The 21325-nt window shown below is 38.6% G+C and overlaps 2 protein-coding genes across 2 annotated transcripts; one reads left to right on the forward strand and one right to left on the reverse strand.

Annotated features, from left to right (window-relative positions):
- Positions 1-2199: 2199 nt before the first annotated feature.
- Positions 2200-3393, forward strand: LOC306753787 (neurexophilin-1-like; the record flags this gene model as incomplete). Its single annotated transcript, XM_079237705.1, has 2 exons — positions 2200-2253; positions 2659-3393. 2 exons carry the CDS (start codon positions 2200-2202, stop codon positions 3391-3393), a joined length of 789 nt encoding a protein of 262 aa, XP_079093831.1.
- A 2321-nt stretch (positions 3394-5714) lies between these two features.
- Positions 5715-18575, reverse strand: LOC306753190 (speckle-type POZ protein). Its single transcript, XM_079237050.1, has 10 exons — positions 18505-18575; positions 12204-12407; positions 11998-12119; positions 11123-11274; positions 10869-10996; positions 10587-10764; positions 10371-10426; positions 9085-9207; positions 8365-8507; positions 5715-7413 (listed from the first exon to the last, which is right to left on the reverse strand). Exons 2-10 carry the CDS (start codon positions 12279-12281, stop codon positions 7269-7271), a joined length of 1125 nt encoding a protein of 374 aa, XP_079093176.1. The 5' UTR covers positions 12282-12407; positions 18505-18575; the 3' UTR covers positions 5715-7268.
- Between the last annotated feature and the right edge of the window lie 2750 nt (positions 18576-21325).

Consider the following 21325-nt stretch of genomic DNA (forward strand, 5'->3'; position numbering starts at 1 on the left):
CTTTTTACCTGTTTAATACTGAGTTACATCTTTCAGGTGTCAAAAAGGGTGATTAGATTACACACTAATGAAAACATTGTAATGAATATTATATTCTATTTCTGACAATTAATCCCCCTGAATGTTACACACTGTTCCCTAAAGCACTCATTTATCTTATTTATCAGCTACAAACTTCTGCTGTCAAAGCAATTACCTGATTTATTTTGGTGTGACCTGTTCAAGGATTTCCTGTTCGCTCTCAGGACTAGAATCTGCAGAACAGGGAACTCTTGTTGAATGTGGAGGACAATATTTGACACTTTATATTAATCTTTTCACTGTTGGAGTATTGCATTATGTGTTTCATTGACCTCATGATATCATTTCTCCTTTTCGCTATGTTTTGTTGCTAAATGTGACCTTGTGCAAAGTGGGGACTGAAATGTCTGTACACACTTTTACCAAACAAGCATTAAATCTGTTAATATGATTTTGTTTTTATGATTTTGGTGTTATTTAGTGGCAAGTAGTAGTAGTTTGAGTTGTATTCAGTCCATCATTACATAGGGTAAATCTACAATATAATATACAAAAAAGAAAGACTGAAAAGGTATAGGTAGAAGCATAATGCTTATAAATTCCTATCATCAATTAAATCAGATAATTAATTCGATTTAAAGAAACAATTTAAATAAAATATATATACATACATACATACATACATACATACATACATACATACATACATACATACATACATACATATTGCAGGATCTGGAGACTGCGGTGAGCCTGCTCCTTTTGCTACGAGTTACTCGCATAGCGACCAGCATGCAGTTTCCTGGTTGATACCCTGAATGTTTAACGTCTTCCTCTTGGGTTCTGGGATGACACTTTTTTTAGCTGGTTGAACAAGGTAAGTGAGGTAAAATGAGCATTTCTACTGTCATTTCTACTTGTAAATATTAAATCTATCATCTTCCATCCACTGGGTTTTGATACATTTCAAACTTACTGATTGATGCCTCTGTTTGTTCTTAAAACATTAAACCATTCATTCCCACTATCTAATTGAAATGCTTGCTTGTTGCTCAGTGATGCACGACTTTAGGTTGTTTGGTAACAGACAACAGCGCTTATTGCTCTCTTAACTTTGTCCTGAATTGCATAATTGATCACTGTTTAATCTCCTTTCTTACCATAACTCTAATCAGTGCCACAATTCAAAATTATCTGCAGCCATGTACCAGCACGCACCCTGCAAAGAATCGATAAATACATGTTAGTGACTGCTGGAGGCTTAACACAAAAATCTGGATGTCTCAGTGAGCCCCATTTTCTTTGACACTTACGTTTTGATGATATACGATACTATGTATCTATGTTTTTTTAATGACTTTTTCATGGCTAACATTCGTTTGGACTTGTTTAATGATTTTTAGGATGTTTTCTTAACATACTAGTCTTTTTCATGACATACATCTTTACAACTTTTTTATGACATACATACTACGACATTTTATACTATATAATAACAAACAAACAAAGGTTGTATTATGTTTTTGTGACATACTGTACGATAATATAAAACTGTGATAATATAGTATGTCACAATGAGGTATTATTCTTAATCTCCATTATTGTTTTAATCATGACCAATCAATATTATAGGGATCTTATGATGTTATTATTTATAATGTACTGTCATGGGATAGTTCCTAGGCTCCTCTATTTCAGCTCAGACTGCAGTTTGCTATCTGGCCATGAAGTGGCAGTATTACATTGGTGTTTGCTTCATGTGAATCAAAACAAAATTATCAATTGAAAGTGTCAATTGAATTAGTTCATCGCCCAAAACATAATGCAAGGCATTTTTCAGTAGCAAAGAGAGGGGAGGCAGGACAACAGTGTTAACACCGCAGAGAGAGAGAGATAGAGAGAGAGAGAGAGAAAGAGAGAGAGAGAGAGAGAGAGGAGGAAGAGAGAGAGAGAGAGAGAGAGAGAGAGAGAGATAAAAACCTTGAGTTCTGCCAAAGCCTCCCAGTGCTGTGAGTGGACGTGCAGCTCACAGAAGGTTTACTTCTGGTGCAACTGAGTGTCAGCGTTTAATGTGGATGCAGCTGTTCCACATGGACTTTCAAAACTCAACTCGACCTGAATAAAGTTCAGGTGGAAGTGGATGGATCTTAATAAGACAGGGATTTCTGCACTTTGGAGATGTTCGCCAGGCAGTGCTTTGTTTGGATACTTCTGGAGGGAGCCTTTTGTTTGGTAAGTAAAAGAACTAAACTGGAGGTAGAAAATACTCAAAAAGTTGTGAGCCATTGACACTTCAGTTTTTTTATTATTATTTTTGCAACATTTTACACAGATATATTTATTTTTATGCAACTATATATTTCTGGGAAATGACTATGTTGCAGTTTATTTGCCAAAAAATACCCAATAAGCTATTTAAATAGGATGCATTTTTGGAGTTTAATTCCCAAAAAATATATGTGTTTAGTTAGATCAACAAGATTAAAATTGCATCTTACATAACATTCAACATTTGTTATTCTCAGAGAATTAGAGTGAGTATTCACTGAATCCCAATGTATTCATTATTAATTATTATTATTACTATATATTTCCACTTCTCAATGTCGACATTTCTCTCCTACATTTTCTGTGTAGTTGGTTCTTGGGCAACATAATGCCAACTCCACCATCAGCAAGAGCGCATCACCTGCCCTCAGCAGAGATCAGGACCCTTCTTCACAGAAAGACTGGGAGCTTCAAACTAGGAGTTTGATTCAGAGCACCAAGCTGCCCATCAGGCCCTTTATTCCTCTTTCAAAGCAGGGACTTCTGGAAATTCTTGGAGGCAACTCCCAGTCACATACCAATCCGTCCTTAAAGATTCGTCCCATCATGAAAGTCCAAGGAGCATCTAAATTCTCCAGAACGTTCAGCTGGGGGGACTTTTACTCAAACATCAAAACCGTCAAACTGAATTTGCTGATAATGGGCAAGATTGTGGATCACGGGAACGGGTCTCTTGGAGTCTACTTCCGCCACAACTCCACAGGTGTGGGCAACGTGTCCATAAGCCTCGTCCCACCAATGAAAGAGGTGGAGTTTGATCTGAAGCGTCAAAGCGTGGTCCACCCCAAAGACTCAAAGACGTTCAACTGCAGGGTGGACTATGAAAAGACAGAACGCAACAAAAAGGTGATGCTGTGCAACTATGACCCATCCAAGACGTGTGCTCAGGAGCAGACCCAGAGCCACGTCACCTGGATGTGCTCCAAACCCTTCCAGGTCATCTGCATCTACGTATCTTTCTACAGCACTGACTACAGACTGGTACAGAAAGTGTGTCCAGACTACAGCTACCAGAGCCCAGGAGCCTTTCTGCCAACAGGTTGAGCAGAGGTCATGGACACTAGAGAGGGCAATGTTTCATTTCATCCACAGAGAAAACATCCAGTGTGAGCAGCCAACTGGTCTGATGGACAGACGTTTTTAAAAGGTAGTGTAGCTTTACTGTAGAGAATATGTTTATCTTATGATTGATCAAATCCTTTAAAGTAGATCACATGTTTTTAGTGCAATATCTGACTTGTTGTAGACTACAAGAGTTGTATTAGACTGGTTTTCTGAAATGCAACTAACGATTGTGTTCATTATTGATTGAAGTGACAGTTATTGTTAAATAATTTGGTTTATGAAATGACAAAGTTGCGAAAAAGGCTAATCACAACCTTTACTATATTATAAGACAAGGCTGGAGCTAGACAAGGTTAAGCATTTAAATACATTTATTAAAGACTTGAATGATTAATCAAGTCTTAAAATAGTCACCATTGATTTTCTACTGCATAATCAAATAATCAAGTAATCCACTTTGTTCTACAAATACTTCCTCCAATAATACGCTGTGTGAACTAGATTATAGTACATTTTTTCTGTTAGTAAGCGCTAATATATCATCGTTCTTTTGTGGCCTTTATTTAAAGATTATAGAAAGACTATGAATGTATCAGGATACAATGCTTTAACAACATTCTTATGTTGCATTTAACTTGTACACTTTTGTCATGTCATCCTTTTTATCTTGTGTATTTCATAACACTCTTTGCTGTTGTGTTGCTGAATAAAAACCCCAATATGATTAAAAACTAAAACCAACACAAGAGTTACCAAGAGTCCTTTAAAACAGGAGTTCCTATGAGGCCCACCTGTTATTGTTACTTTTCTGAGAACCACCGAGGTGAAAAATGGGGCTTCTGAGGGCTGTACATGTGTTATGACACTGTCAGCTGTCATGACCAAAATAAATATTCTGCTTACGATTTTTTTTTAATTTCATAATGCTGATGGTGATGCCTTTCATCACCATCAGCATTATGAAATAAAAAAAAAATCATTTGGTACAATCAGTGCTTGGATTCTTTTAACAACAACTTGCTGATGAGGATGTTTGGAACCTCTAGAATATAAACATGTGTATATATTTCTAAACCGTAACCTCATTAAGAACGTATAGGTTCTATTGTACTGGTAAATTGTCTTGAGGACTGTTTGTGTGCGCCCTGATAAGGTGGACTAATGCGTGCAATGATTCTGTAAGTTATTACAAATATTTATCATTCAAATGCAAAAGTTATGAATGAAGCTTTGAACTATTTGGTAACTTAACATTCAGCCCTGAAAGAAAGACCGGCTACAAAGCATACGCGTCCTCTATTTAGCTTTCACGCTTTCCCTTTTTGTTATACCAGTCTCATCGCTGTCGGGGAGGTGCATTCATAGGTGTTGGCCTGCGGGAGCTTGTGGAACGCTCGTATGCCGGGTGCTGTAAATCAGCAGGAGCCGCTAAAAGCCTAAGTTTTATTACAAGTATTATTCATATTAGTTTAAATAGCAAATAACAGTATTCCACAAGATCGCTGAGAAAGAGTTGGTGTTTTTCTGAATATTTATCTGTTGCAAAATGTTTAGGATGATCAAATGTTTTGCATGGAAACATCTTTATTTGTAAAGCTGTATTTGTAAAAAAAAAAAAAAAACATTTCATATATATATTTTATATATAAAAAATACTAATTGAAATACTTAAGTACCTCAGATTTGTAGGCTACTTGAGTGCAGTATAATAAGTTAGTTAGTGGCCAGTGGCCGGTGTGCGTAGCAGGTTGCTACAGGAAGCCCACTGGAGTCACAGCCGGAGGAGTTTCTGGTGAACCTGCCAGAAGCACCGATGATAACATTGAAAATAGCTAAAAAAAAAATAAAAAATTGTCAATCTTCTCGCTGATGGTCTTGTTTACTTATGTGGGTCATATAAAAAGGTATCAGTATTAGATTGAGACGGTTTCATAAGCAGTTAAGAGTACCCAACTCATAAATACAAAGATTTAGCATCTCTAAAAAGTGAACTACGTCTACAAGCATTTAGGATTGAAGCGTTGACAACAAATGTATATCGCAAACTGAGATGGCCAGATTGCTTCATAATAACCCTTATGACACTGACATTAAAACTTAGTTTGAGTCATTACACTAAATATAAAAACACTTGTCGTGAAATGTCTTCACTTTAGGTTGGTTTCTGTCCCATAATGAATTCCCGATGAAACGCCTCGTTTATGGGACAGCAGAAAATAATGAATAAAAAAAAAAACATGCAAGTCATACAAAAAATACCAGACAGTTTGCATTGCATTCAATACAAAATAGTTGTGGTTTAATCTTTTTGGAACAAAAAATGGCAACAACTAAGTGTCACTTCTGATAACCGGCAATATCTACAGGAAAGAAACAGCAGCGGTTCCTTCTATCGATTACCATTTTCCACCAGGCAAAAATGATAACTTCAAATGTATTTCATGTGGGTTGCCTTGGTGTGCATCGTTTTCACATTCTGTCTATTCTGAACATTAAAACGTGTTCATATCAATTAAATTTCCCCCTCAGTCTTCAGGCCCGCAAAGAAAACATCTTTGCTTTTTCCTCCCAATTTCACGGTTGAAAATGTGTTTTGTTTCCACAGCTTCAAAAACACTTTGTCTGTACAAATTTCTATGAAAAAAATAGAAATGACAGTTCTAAGGAGAAAAACAAATAAGAAATCAGTCATAAAACAACATTAACATGCCTGCTTGATTCCTAATGTTATTTTGAAACCACTTAATTTAATTTCCATTAATTTCCCCTCCATTTGTGGTCTCCAGATTGGTTTGTCTATTGACGCCGCAGATTATATTTTCTCTCAAGGGCTACAAAAACAGATCCACACACAAAATACAATTTTCCCCGGAAGGACATCCAGTTGTGCGTTTCTGTATCCTCTCTATGCTGCTGTGTTTGTTCCCCCGACTATTACAAAAATGAAACGGATGCAGATGAAGCAGAGTTCTATATGGGAGTACTTGTGTTGTTTCTGTCAATTGCTGATAAATCTTCTTAAAGGGTTCTTGTTCTTGGTGGTCCAGCTGGGTCTTTAGTCCATAAAGCTTGCTTCAATGTGTGCTCACCTGCAGTATTTCTATGTTACTGCTGGTAAGAGTTGAGGAAGGGTGACCTGTGACTTTAGTGCAATGTTTTCCCAACTTTCTTTGGGAAGATTAATGATGAGTTTGTCCCATATCTGCTTTTTTTGACTAGCCCTTGGTTGTCTTTCTCAGGGAGGGGTTCCAGTTTGAGTCGAACAGGCCCACTTCTTCTTTAGTCCCTTACATTAGTCCATTGGTTTGGGGACTTGTCCTACTGCTCTACTCCAAACACTAAGAACAGAGCAAAAAGAAGCTTTGTGATAAAAAAGACAGTTAAAGACTTAATTTATCTGCACTTGCCCTTGAAACCTCCAAATTTCCAGACAGTTGGCTCTTTTTGGATTGCTGGGTCCGGTCCGTCCCCCCGAATGGATTCCAAAGTAGGAACTAACAGGATGTCGAGGGATTTAGCCTTCACACACGGAAAAGAGCACAATGTCAGACACCTCACTAAGCCAGCGCCGAGGAGTAAGTGGGGTGTGGTGTTGTGTTGTTTTTTTGTGTGTGCACAACAAACATCCACTTCACATGCCCACCGGGGTCCCCTTTCTTCCACCTCCTCTTCCTCCTTCTTCCCTCCGTCTTTAGAAGAAATACAGCAGGTTTGGATGGGGCAGACGGGGGAGGCTGTATATATTGTAGAAGGTAACAGCAAGGGGAAAGGTTGTCCCTGTGTGAGGGGAGGGATCCGTGCGTCTTTGTATGTATATGCATGTGTGTGTATGTTTCAGTACAGACGTCTTGCTGTTAGGATTGTTTGAGGCGCTTGCGTGGGGGGCCAAGGAAAGGACACTGGGCTGAAGCCAGGGAGCGGTAAGCTTCGGCCACCAGGTGTGGATGAGACGCCACCATGGACTTCCAACCTGCTGTCTCCATCACCTCTGCAGCATGGCTGGAGGATGGAAACAAAAAAAACATTAGTTTTAGGAAAAATAGTCGCTATAAATAATATATTATTGTGATTATTGATTACAGTAATGGTCATATATGTTTTTTTCCCGGAATTCTTTGATTGAAAAAGTAGGAATCTATTGTGGGTTGTTTGTAGCTTTAATCCTGCTGGGGTAGCAAATGTCTTCAAGTTTGTTTATAGTGTGTTATGAGTTAGTCAGCCCTGAAAGTGTTACATAAGCCCAGTTCGACCTGCAGGAGCTCCTATAGGCTTACTTTCAGGGGCGTCCTATATTTGGGCCAAGTATGGTCACAGCAGAAAGTGGCAGATATAACTTATTTTTAACCTCTCATTAAGCACCTCGTGAACCCCGCTGATGTATTATGAGACACAGTGGAGAGGACCAGGTTGGGAATCGCAAACATAAGACAATGAAACGCAGGAAATCCTCACAATTGCAAAACTGGGTCTAGAGATTGTTTACTTGAACAATTAATTCACCATTATATCAGTTCATCCATTATTTGACTAATTGTTTCAGCTCTCTAAATATAAATGGTGAATCGGGTGTAGAGGGAGGGAAATAATCAGAAGGAATATGCGCACAGACACATGTTCAGAGCTAATGTCACGCATTCATCCGAGTGAATAGATAGGGTGACAGCACACCTAGCGAGGAGTCAGGTTGCCCTGATCCCTCCGAAAGCCTCGACAGTGTTTAATAATATCAGACGGACCCCTCCATGAGGGGATGTGACATTAAATCATTAACTTTTACAACAAAAGATGAGGCAAGGGGGGCGAGACAGAGTCCTGGAACCACCAGTCAAGATTCCAAGATAAAGAAGCGATGGAATAGATGGACACAAGAGAGACAAAAGGTTCAGTGGACGGCAAGTCTGTAAAAAAGATGCTGGAGACCCGAGTACAAGTGATGGCGTGTGAACTCACTAGTTGATGAAGTCGACGGCCTGTGTTTTGAGCTGATCGGCGCTGTGCAGGTCAGCCAGGATGAGGATCTCAGCAGCATTTTCCACAGACAGACTTGTACACAGCGCGTCCTCACACATGACCTTCAGTCTCTCCAGAGCATACTGAAAGAGAGCGGACACGAGATCAGTACGCATGTCCGTCTTTACCAGTATTCGTGTGCCATTTGCTGTGACGAGTTAGGCGGTTTTAGCAAATATCGTTTCAGCGTTCAAACCAGTCGGTTATATCACAACTCTACCGAAGACCATCCAGTCCAGAAGCTGCGTTTCAGAAGTCAGTCTCTCATTTTGGTGTTTTAGTGGAGGGAGATCAGGGTGAAATCATCGAACCGCTTCTTAAAAATCTTGATGGCTTACTGGGCTAATTGGTTTAGTGGGCACTGTGCCCTTAATCCAATGTATCACCTTTAGTTGTGAGAGTATCTGTAAGCACACAGTGTATGCTGCCAACAAAATAATATGCAACTGTCATCACATTAAATCGAGCCAAAGCGGCAAGATTAACATCTTTAGTAAGGTATGGAGCTGTCTGGAGTTTCAATGACAATGATACCCCCAAAAAAAAAATTCTGTATAAGCAAAATACACAGAGTCAAATAGCCTAAATCAACAGATTAACAAGTAACGCCGTCTCAATATGTCAGAATATAGCGATGCAGTAGTTGTACGGTTATATTACTTTATCAGCTGCTGCCAGCAAGTCATCAGCCATCTTGTCCAGGTTGGGAGCCTTGTCTGTGTAAATGAAGCACATCATCTCTTTGAAGACCTCCGGCTCCACATCGTTGATCTCCACGCGGTTCTGACAGAATGAGACGATGAGTAAGGAAGTTAGATTCTAGCATTTCACCATGACATGAGCTTCAACTACAGCACGTACAGTGTGATACCTGCTGTTTACCTCATCAGGTTTTTACATGAAGTAAAAAATAAATAAATATATATATATATATATATATATAAATAAATAAATAAATAAATATAAATATATATATATATATATTAATATATATATATATATATATAATGCTGATATTTAGAAATTGTACACTGTGCAGTATTATATTGGGGACATTAAGAAAGAGCATTTCATTATCTTTGGGCCTGTAAATCTCAACACAGTTGTTGAAGTAATGCATGTTTATTTGAATAGCACAATATGTGATTATAATATGACTACTATAAAGGACTGTATAAAATGTGTATGAAATACTCTTACAACTTTAAACCACACAGTAGTAACCACACAAAGTTAAACTACTTAATTGATGTAACTGATTCATAATTATAAAAGTCAAAACACACGTATTAATTGCAGTCACAAATTAGAGCTCAATTATGGGCACTTAGTCACCCTGCAGCAACTTGGATAATGAAAAAAACAGGATTCCTTGGGACTGAATTATGTTTGCTAGAGATTAACACGTTAAGGTTATGTGTTCCATGGAATTTGAACAAATGATTGATTAATAGCAAACATTTAGTTTAAACTTACCTTTATCACACAATTTAAGTATAGTTTATCCCCCAGCATTCTATGTGTTGCCTTTCCAACAAAATCTAATGTGAAACATTTTAATCTTTAAAAAAAAAATTGCAACATAAAATCTAAAATAGCCTTGGTTTGAAAACAACAACATCTGGTCAGCTTCTCCTGCAATTTCATTTCTTACAGTTACATGTGCTGAAGATGAAAAAAAATGAAAAAAAGAAAGCAATTCTCTGCTTCTGCAGCTTTGTCAGTGAAGGATGAATCCTGACCCCCAAGTACGGCAGGACAATTTCATTTCAGGCGCACTATCATTCAGTTTCACCAAACGGCTCTGTGCCGCAGCCGTTTGACAGCACACAATCCTTCACTCACTTTAACCCCTCGACACAGCAGGGACAATCGGAGCCACCGAGGAACAAAACTAAATTAATTCTAGGAATTAAAACAAAAAAGCTTCAGGACCAGGGGCTCACCTTTTTACTCTCTTCCATCTCGTGCTCAAACATGGCGCTGAATACAGGGGAACGTGCTGAAAGCAGTAAAATGGAAAGCAAAAATGTTAATGTGTGATTAATTATGGGCTCAAACCACAGTCAGAGGGCAAACACATACCACACACAGTCACAGTTGTTTTTTTTTAACTGGATGAATGAATAAAAAGACAGGGTGTGTCTGACTCTTGTCTGTACCTGCCAGGATGGCTTTGTGGGCCTGAAACTCCTGTCCAGCCACACACAGGGAACAGTCTGTGAAGCGCGAGTTCTCCCACAGGCCCCCCAGCTCATCTGCAAGCCGGCAGTCGGGTACCTTCACCATGTTCATGGTGTTCTGCCCAGATATGTTGACCGAGTCCTGCACCACACTCACCTGAGGGAGAGAAATTAATGAAAAAGAAAATACTCAAAATTTGGAATTGTAATGAGAGATGGTAGAAGCGAAGAAGCGTTGAACACGAGCACCAGGCAGCGTACCTCACAGAAGAGCGTGAGCTTGTCGTCAGGTAAAAGACCGTTGGCCTCATCGAGGAGGAAGTCTCTCCGGATGAACTTTTTAAAGCCCCAGTCTTTCCCTTGGACAAAGCGATATGCTCTCTGGCTTTCTGCAGAAAGTAAAGGTGTGATTAAAAATAAATAAAATAAAATTGCAAATTCGAATGAGGGATGTTAAATCTAAAATCTGATGGCCTCCGTTTCAGTTAAAGGTTTGTGCGACCCATTTGACTCACCCATGGCTTTGGTCTCCTCTCCTTTGGCGTTGAGGATGGAGAATTTGAATTTGGCGCGCACCTCGGCCTTCGGACAGCTGACCAGCAGCAGGTAGAGAGACAGGTAGTCTTTGCTCTCCTCATCCAGGCCCTTAGGATTCACTCGCAAACACCTGATGGTGGTTGAGGGTGCAACAGTTAAGATCTCTAGTAAAGGGGATGGAAGTAATAATGTATTAACTAGGGGTGTTACAATAAGTGTATTGGTATTGAACCGTTCGGTCAAGGACATTCGGTTTGGTATGCGTCCCTCTTTCGGTATGCCCTGTGATCCAAACAGCCGTTTATGTCTACTACCCGCACACAATAGACAAAAATTCTGGAGCACGAGTTTTACCTGGACATTTTTTGGTAGCGCACCAGTTGCCGTCTGCGGCGCTGTAGCATGCTTATAGTGGAGAATTGCAAAAGTCTGAAATACTTCTAATTTACAGACATTTCTATTATTTATTATTATTATTATTTATATTATTATTATTTATTATTTATATTATTTATTGCCAGTATGTGAGTGTCTTAACTGTTAAAGTAGGAATTATGGCCAAATTTTAAATCATGTTTAAATTAAATGAAAAAAAAAAAAAAGTTATTTTGTCATTTTCCCTATTGTGCTGAAAACTCACCGAACCGTGACCCAAAAACAGAGTTCCGTACCGAACCATACATGTTGTGCACTGTTACACCCCTTGTACTAACATTAATGGTGGAATTGGTAACAATAAATCAGACAAAGTGGGCTTTTCTAGATGTTTCTAAAAAGTCCACTTTCTGTGCACTGGACTATGAAAACTGGATATTAGGTATGATGAAACAGAGCAGCTCTCTCGCCCACCCACCATTTCAGCTTGTCATTAGCCCCGGAAGAGAAGGTGGAGCTCTTGATGACCTCGCCCATCTCCTCACGACAGAAGCTGAAGTTGTTGATGGTCCACATGTAAGAGAACTTCACCACTTTGATCTGGCAAAGGGAAAGATATTCAGAGACGCTAAGGATGCGTGATTTATTTGAGATGAAAGATAACAGCGTGAGTGATCATTTTACCTGTGTGTAACACCAGCTCTCGGCCACGGGCCCGCTGGACATTTCCGCAGGGGGAGGGGGACTCGGGACTCTTGACATTGCCAGCGTGACAGAAGGTGTCGGGGGCAAGAGGGTGAGGAGAAGGAATCCGTCACTTCCACTTGTCAATGTTCAGTCCTGACGTCCATCTGCATCAGTACGCGCCAGATGGAAGCAGTTTGCCCCCTAGAAACAGACCATATAAGTGTGATTAGTTGATCAGACTAGAATTTAAATCCCATCTCCTTGTAAATCCTGTTCAGCCTGAAACACATTTTTCGAACAAAGAGGCAGGCAATCACAGACATTTTTTTTCTCCAAAAAGCTCATTGACATGCAACACACAGGCACTGTAACTTTCATTAATCCAGTTAAGATTCAATATCATTTAACTCGTGCAGCCACACTGCCTGATATTGAGGTGTGTGTTGTTGTGGCGAGATGAATTGTCCCTGACCCGTTCGGGGACGGCGGGAGATCGATGGCCCCCGCCTGTTCTCAGATTAATAGCCGCTACAATTGCAATTAAGTCGCAAAAATGAACTGTAAGTAAACAAGCTGCCTCCCAGGACTGTGGTGGAGGTTGGAGCCACCGGCCAAATCCAAGGTTCCCAAATTACCTTCAAGTCACACGGCCACAGGAAGGTTGTGCAGATTGGTGAAGCACACTTCTCTCCTCTTAATACACTCGCAGAAACTTTAACAAACTTCCACATCATGTGCGTTTACTGTATATTGGTTATTCCGGCCAGATACCTGGCTCTCTGTGACCATTTAATGACACAAAATATTCCATGTACTGTATAAAATTCTGACCTTTGTATCCTTCGCTTAGGTACAGAGCTCCTTTGAATAGAAATTAGAGATTAGAGATGCCATAATGCAACTATTTAAGACCGTTAAAACTTTATAAGTGGCAATAGAAAAGCATTCTGACCGACATTTAAATCTACCGTAATTTAGAAATGTGAATCTACAAATTAAAAACAAGACTTAAGATATACTATGAATAAATCTATATTTCTGCTATTGTCACCAAAACAATTGTTGCCTGTACAGCAAGGACTGTATAACTGATAAGGGGGAGTCATTCCCACTAACATCGTCCCGCTGGTGTAAATATTTGTTTGAGCATCATAGGGTATTAATCTACCAACAAAACCGACCCCCAATAAATGCACCATTTATCCTGTTTGAGTTGGGGGTTTTTAAACATAAGATCTGTATTTGTGGCCTGTTTTTATTTGGAGTTTCAGTAATAAGCAATGCACCTGTGCCAAAAACAAGGGAGGACATTTAAATGATTGCACTTGAGAAATGATGGAGCATTAAAGACATCCCACCATGAAGATGGTACATTTAGTTCGCTGAAAAAAAATATTATTGAACCCATATTAGCAGCATGAACAGATATCCTTTTCCCTGACTCATACAGGAAGATATTTCCCAATAATTCACCTGAGACGAGCCGATAGTGTGTCGGTGGCAGTAGAGAAAACACTGGTGGATCGCCTCAGACTAGAACACGGACACAAAAGTCAGCAACAATGCTTATTTATGGCCAAATATGTTAAGTGTACAGGAACTGTGTTGCCCTATTTTCTACACAATACCCCTAGCACTGGACATCATCTTGACAGAATGACAGATTCATAAGCCTTTTTCATCTTGTGGCACAATGTTTTTCACTCCTACGTAATACTAGTCAGTTTCTTTCGAGGCCCTCATACTGTTAATCTGTGGCCAATTCTTTTTACTGTTCAATATCTTTTTTTCTATTTGACCACTTCTCTAATCCATCATCCATCTCTCCCTTCCTGTCACACCCAGAGCTTTTAATGTCTTCATCCATAAATTCAATTTGGGTTAAAATGCAGCGTAACAAATAGTGATGGCTGGGAGCTGAGCTTTTTGCTCCCCATGATGGCAGTGAAGGAAGGTGGTACATTGACAGTGATGCCGCTTAGAGACTGTGTTAATTTTAATATCTCAACAGATTGAAAACTGAATGTATGACGCACTTAACAGACTATTTTTAGTGGCATAGTGTTGTGAAGTTGTGTTTTCTTCACAGCCTCAAACGTTGTTTTTGTTAATACTGCAGCAAACATACAGATCCCTTTAAATCACATTTTATGCGATTGTCAGAATTGTGTGAAAAAAACATGTGCACTACTATCAATCCCACAATGCAATGGCTAACATTTAATAGATGACCGTTACGATGTTGTACAAAATTAGGATGAGTCATAAATTGCATTTTATATCAATTTACCGGTCACTCTGCTGGAACTGAGCAACTACTATGAAGTCACAGTTCTCCAGGCAAAAAGGGTTCTTACTGGTATATCAGTGTAACTAATGAAGTACATCATAAGATAACCACTTTGAGTAAGGACATCTTGATTCAAGTCCAGATATGTAGTCTAATGTGACAGTGGACTAAATTAATTTAGTTGCGTTACCACTTCTCCAATTACATCATGATGTCTAGTTAACACAAAACGATTCACATCAGAAGGTTGGTTCCTTTTTAAGATTCAATGAATGGAGAACCAACCAATCCTCTTGATTCCTGAACAGTAGCAACGAGTACAACGGACTGAGACAAAGAAAGGAGGTACAGGGAAAGAAGATGAAAAGTAAAGTGATAGAGAAGCCAAATGGAAAAACAGGTGGCAAATGAAAGATGGGCCACTGTCTGTGGGACCATTCAAACAGATAAATTGCCACAAAAAGTGGTTTGATGGAGATAAAAGAAAATCCAACAGAGGTATGAGAGAGAAATCAAATAGAGATTCTTGGACAGGTGGACTCTGATGAAGAGGCACGCTGCATTGAAACGGTCCCAACACCACACATTTTTATCTTCAAATACCCATTCAACTAGATGTGATCTATCTTTTATTGAGCAGGAAATGCAAAGTAATTGTTCATCAAAAATGAACCTAAGTCCATCCACTGCAAAATTTTGCAAAAAATTTGCAAAAATGCTAAAAAAAAGGTGGGCAAGGCCACATCAATTTCTGTTTGATGAAAACAATTGACACAGCTACAGTAGCATGTAGGAAAGTGATATGGGGCACTGAATTTGATGAATTTAGAGTTTATTATACATGAAAGTAAAAAATCTATAAGCTAATAACCACTTCAAGTTGTTCTCTACGTTCGTATATATATATATGCATCATATACGTATACGACGGTAACAACCTACTTCAACCAAACTCTGAAGCTCGATCAAAGGCACCTCAGTTTCCAAAAACCAAACACAAACTACCATCAGCAACGGTCGAAGGCAGAGGGATCAATTCTCATGGTTGTCTGCTGAACTTTCACCATACAGTTATCACTAATATACATTGATTATCCGTTGTTTTTTTTAATGCTACAGCAAAATGATCTAACTATTTTTTTTAAGATGTCGGAGAGGCAAGGTGAACAATCTATGAACTATTCGATCATGGCAGTCTTAGTGAGAAGTTATACTCATTGAATTATATATATATATATATATATATATATATATATATATATATATATATATATATATACACACATATATACACACACACACATACATATATATACACACACACACATATATACATACATAAATAAAAATACATAAGGTGGCAGTTGTGACCGCATTTTTTTTTGTGACATTTCACTCACCCAACTGAAAAAAAAGGAGAAAAATCAATCTCTGCTCTAAATTAAAGACTCGAGGTATTGGAGGCATTTCAGTCGGCAATTTCCAAGGGGGATGAAAAAATTGCAACCCTTGTCGAAGTGTCAGTGAACACAATGTCTATTTCCAAAGCTTTGGTCTTTGAGGACTGCAGAAAGCCACAGACAAACCTTAAAACTATAATTGGTACAGGGACTGGGGATCGATTGCACTGCGCGTGTTGGGCCTCTGTGGGAGTGATTTCATATTCCGTCCTTGGTCATGGTGCTCCTCCTTTCCTAAAAACTCAATCTCAGAGAGGTATGAACTATTGATTTTGCTACAGCGATCAGCTTGCCTCGCTCTTATCCCTGACTTTGTGCAGACCCACAATTACATTGAAGGGATTTGAGTGGGCAAAAAAGCATTAGCACCTAGGCTTCCCCTCTTCCCTTTACTTCCTCAATAAAACCCTCCTCACTTCGCCACACGCGGGAGGTTAAAGGGAGGAGGGACCTCAATGCATATCTAATGTCTAAAGTCAACTGGTTCACAACGTACAAACAGTTACACTTGACGTGTTGACCTCTAAGGGCAGATACTCCCGTAGGCTGCAAAACACAAGTAATCCAGTAATTGTAGCTGTAAAAAGTGGGCTTTCGTGGCATCTGAGGACCAGAGGAACTTTACCCTTTTACTATTTTTCATTTGGTTGATTTGAGCTTCATCATGAATCTGTGGTTTGCTTTTATTGGATTCTGCAACAGGAAATTATCCTTCGAAAAGACAACTGCAATTTATGATCAAATAAACTCATAAACATAGTGATGTCCTTGATTTATGTTTACTATATGCAAGTAAAAAAAGGAACCTGGTTTGCCAACACATTTATTGTTAGGTAAATAGCCAGCAGTTGAATAAGACCTCAACACTTTAACAGACAGGCTCACTGCAGACTAGGTTTGTATGATGTTTCAAATAAAATGTATCTCCATAAATTGTGACAGACACTGTTGTGTAGGACATTGTTATGGGAGAAAGTATTTGCTTATGGAACTATTTGTAATTTAAGAAAAGTGCCACTGGATCGCATCAATGTCCACATCACAAAAACTTGATCAGATTCATCATCATATGTTGGGTTGAAGTCCAAATGTGACTCAATATCAAAATATGAATACGTTGACACCAATCCGACCTACAGCAGACAACTCAACCGCTACTTGGTGTAACGACTAAGGGAGGGGAGCTTTTTGATGCCTATTAAGTATCCAAGTCTCAATTAGACTTCAGATTTTCTTTATCATTGTTTTTCTTTCCTCTGTATAGGCATAACTGTTTTTCTTACAGACAAAGTTAAAGTGGACAAAAGCTGCAAAAGGCAGTGGATTTTACTTTGGGTCATCACACTGAAGGGCAGCGCAGCTAAACTGAGTACTGAGCATACTCAGTATAGCTGCAGGACTGAGAGATAGACTGGGGACATTGTTTTATTGCAGGCCATTTGAAATCTGCTGAATGGCATCACTTTGACTTCCATATTCCATATTCCATAGGCAATAATGTAGCAACAAGTTAAGTACATATTGCAGGTACTAGAAGAAAGCCAAGCCTTGCTTCACAGGTTACATTCATTTTAAAAAAGCATCTCAAATCATTAGAATATAACGTAATCACTCTGAAAACAATATGTATTAAGTTGAATCAAACATTCTCAAAAGCAGACTTTAAAAACAATCAACATAATAATCTTCATAGGGGTACCAATGTTCATGTTACTGTGTTCACCACCAGCATGAGAGATATACACAATCAACCTTCAGTGAGAAGGAATTACGTTATACCTGATACTCCTATTGAGAAGTTTGGTCCGTTTCCAGTGAACCTGTACAGACACCACTGACCACACCTAAATTGTCTTCTCACTTTCTATCCAATTATAACGTTACTTGTGAGGCTTAAACATACATCAAACTAAAGTAAATCAAGTGGCTCAAATTAAAAAGTATGATGAAGCTCCAGGATATAAATCCTCTTGTTCCTGACACCTATCAAACACATTATATATTTGAGTCATATATGAATTATTATTATTGCGTTGTATTCAATTTAAACACAACGTTAATCCCCTTTAAATTATTTATATTAAGTAAACTTACTAAGGTTTTAATTGTAGTAGACGATATTGGGAACTGAAACTCTCACTTTCAGTGAATGTAACGTGAAGCGATGACAGTAGCAGGTAGGTTAGTTAACGTTAACTTGCTAACAATACAGATAGTCGACAATGGTATGTCACTTTGAATTGACTCTTTTTTAACAGTACATATGAACACCACTGTGTTCATACAGAAAAAAATATCTCATACATAGATGACAAGTTGTGAGACTTTTAACAAAATATACAAACAGTGCAAATAACCCAATCTGGCCATAGCACGCCAGCTAACTGAATGAGCTAGTTAGCAAGCAGCTAACATAAAGCAAATAAAAAGGTCGGGGGACTCGCTGCAAACATTGCAACAAACAATAGGACATAACAGCCTGAATCGTATGTTTTAAGTCTGAAGTCTCAAGATTACTGCTTTTTGTTATGATCATCGACGGATTTACCTTTGTGTCAGGTTAGATTGTGACGCTAGCTGTCCGGAATCTTCTGTTGTTGTGATTGCTAACAGGCTAGCTGTCTACTTCTCATAGAGAAGAATTACAGCACCAGTCGTACCAAAGCCGCTACTGCCCCCTATTGGCAAAGAGGATTATCGCCCTGCAACTTTACTTTAGGCGTATGCAGGTGAGTTTTAAAGTCACACAAAGCGATAAGAACCAAAAAATAATGGTAGGTGTTAAAGTAATTACACAAAGTAATACAAAAATAATTCTGCAATTAAATCATATATAACCTTGTGTGTCTGACTGTCTTCAGTCAACGGGGATGCAGAAGAGTTTTTTTATTCAGTGTCAATTGTCCCAACTTCTTTTTTGTTCACTTGAAAGTCAGTTTTGTTCCAATTCTCCTTTAATCATCTGGCAGTAAAAAAGGCCTGTCGGTCATTACAGCTGTTTGCTTTTGTTTTTGATCATGTTTTCTTCCTTTGTCCAACAGAGAATGCCTCTTACTACTGCATTTTATTTCTTAAACTGCACTGCAACTTGTATTCTATGTTTTGCTTCTTGACTGTTTTTATTGTTGTAATGAATGTTCTTAATTGTTTTTAAATCTTGCTTTCTTTTGCATTATGTTTTGATGCTTTTAATGTTTTTTTGTGAAGCATCCTGTAAGTCATAATTCTGAGATACTATCTCAGAATTATGAGATGCTAGCTATTTAGATGCTAGCTCAGTTATTTAATGTGCAGCATAACGCTACAGGTAACAAGTAGAAATTGCACAAACAATGATTTTATGAAAATGATAAACGGTGCAAAACTCTGGCACCTGCATGCACACAAATAAAGGACATAAACAGTGTCAAAAATCAACCTCCAAACAAGTTCCATCTGCCAGAGAAATAAACATGTTCATCCACTGTCTGAGATTCTGCATGTGCTACTGGACCTCTTTTGTTTAATACATGTGTGCATATGTGTGATGTGGTGTGTGACAAAAATAAACTGTACAGCAGCTTTACAGCGCAATGAGCCAGATTTTCTTCTGTGAAAATATATTTCACTTTCTAGTGTGAGCAAGTATTTTTGGGTTGACCAAAAGTGTTGATCAGCTGTCACTAAAAATAAAAAGCTACCTCAATGTTTAGTCCATTAGTCCTTGTTAATACTCAAGAGAGATCAATAACTGTTTAGCTGATGGAACATTGGAAAATTACCATTTATTGTTGAATAAAATACATAGAGCAAAATTTAAAATTGTGTTTCAAATCTTTATTTTAAAATCCAGATTTTTAAACAAACACACCACGTGTGTCTGTGGGAGGAAACCGGATCACCCGGAGTAAACCCACGCAGATATTGTTAAACCCCTGAGCTACAATGCTGCCCGCTGGAAAGCAAACTTACATTGCATGACAATACATGGTATCACATCATATGCATTATCTTGACAATATTGTAAGCCTAAATCAGACGTTTAAAGATGGATCTGGGCATGTTAAAAAGGATGTCTGTTGTATCTGCCAGGGAGAATGGTTTGCACATGTACCGCCTGCTGAACCTCTTGGTGCTGAATGCACGTCACGTGAAAAAAGTCCGGAGTGATAACAAAAAAGTAACAGGAGGATGAACAATCGGAGAACAGTGCCTAGCCATCCAGCAATGCCGCTACTTTCACTCCTGACAGGAGTGATACTGTCAGTTCTCCTGAGAGGAGTGATCCTGTCAGGAATGTCGCTATGTTCACTCCTGCCAGTGGTTTGGTGAACTTCAATAGGGGTAGTCTCTGGTCTTAGTTTTTTGGCAATAGGCATTGCCTTTCTGCGACCAAACTTCATGTTAATACTGCATTGCCAGTGTTGACTATACTGACTGCAGAGACCACTCCTGTCCTGAAAGTCTTTCCTGTACAACGTATCCTTGTAAGATATAGTTGGGGTTCCGTCCGCCAAGTAATATCCGCTTTCTTGGAGGCGAGCACTTTGCCTCAACATGACTGTAAAAGAGTAGAAAGACAACAAGGTGAATAAAAGTTAAGGAAAGTCCAAAGTGTGTTCTTTGTCCAAAAGTGGCAAACCACCCTCTGATCTGTCCTATTTAAAAAGGCTTCTGTTCCAGGAAGTCATCTTCAAAGGCACCACTATTGTGACATCACACAATTCTATGACATCACAACTTTATCTCCTGCAGCATTTCTTCAAATTTAATAGAACCCACTTTTGACTTAGAACCCTTTATTTTTGACACATTATCAATACAGTTTTATCACTTCTAATACTTGCCCCATAATAAGTTATTTCCCGCAAATTAACTGATTTGTAAAAACATTTTTAATAGAAAGTATATAATTAAACAAATATGGAGACTTACGTTTTTCAATGCTACTGGAAATGACAACTAAATTAATATTTACTTAAAATGGCCAGTTCTTTTGAAGAAATGCGTGCAGAAATCAACAAAAATCGGCAACTGTTTTAGGATTTTTGTCTTTATTTTCCTCATGATGATTCGTAACAAATTGAAATGTCCAGGTAGTCATATGAAATCAAATGGTTTTTACAGAACTGTTTATTAAAGTGTATTGTTTTTACAACCGTAATACTCTCCAACAGTGAAGATGTGTATCTTGCACAGAATTAAGTATAGGTGGAATCAAGTCTATATTTATATTACCATAAGGTGTGCATTACGGAATACGGGCAGACATGGAGGGGTTTGACACTAGATGGAGACTGAGACTGTGAAGGGGAAGCGTGTAGTTTTACGTCCTGCATGTATATGCGGACACAACGGGGCCGTGTTGTGTTAGAAAGAGATTTCCTCTG

Source organism: Taurulus bubalis (assembly GCF_910589615.1).
Source record: "Taurulus bubalis genome assembly, chromosome: 2".
Classification (NCBI taxonomy): domain Eukaryota; kingdom Metazoa; phylum Chordata; class Actinopteri; order Perciformes; family Cottidae; genus Taurulus; species Taurulus bubalis.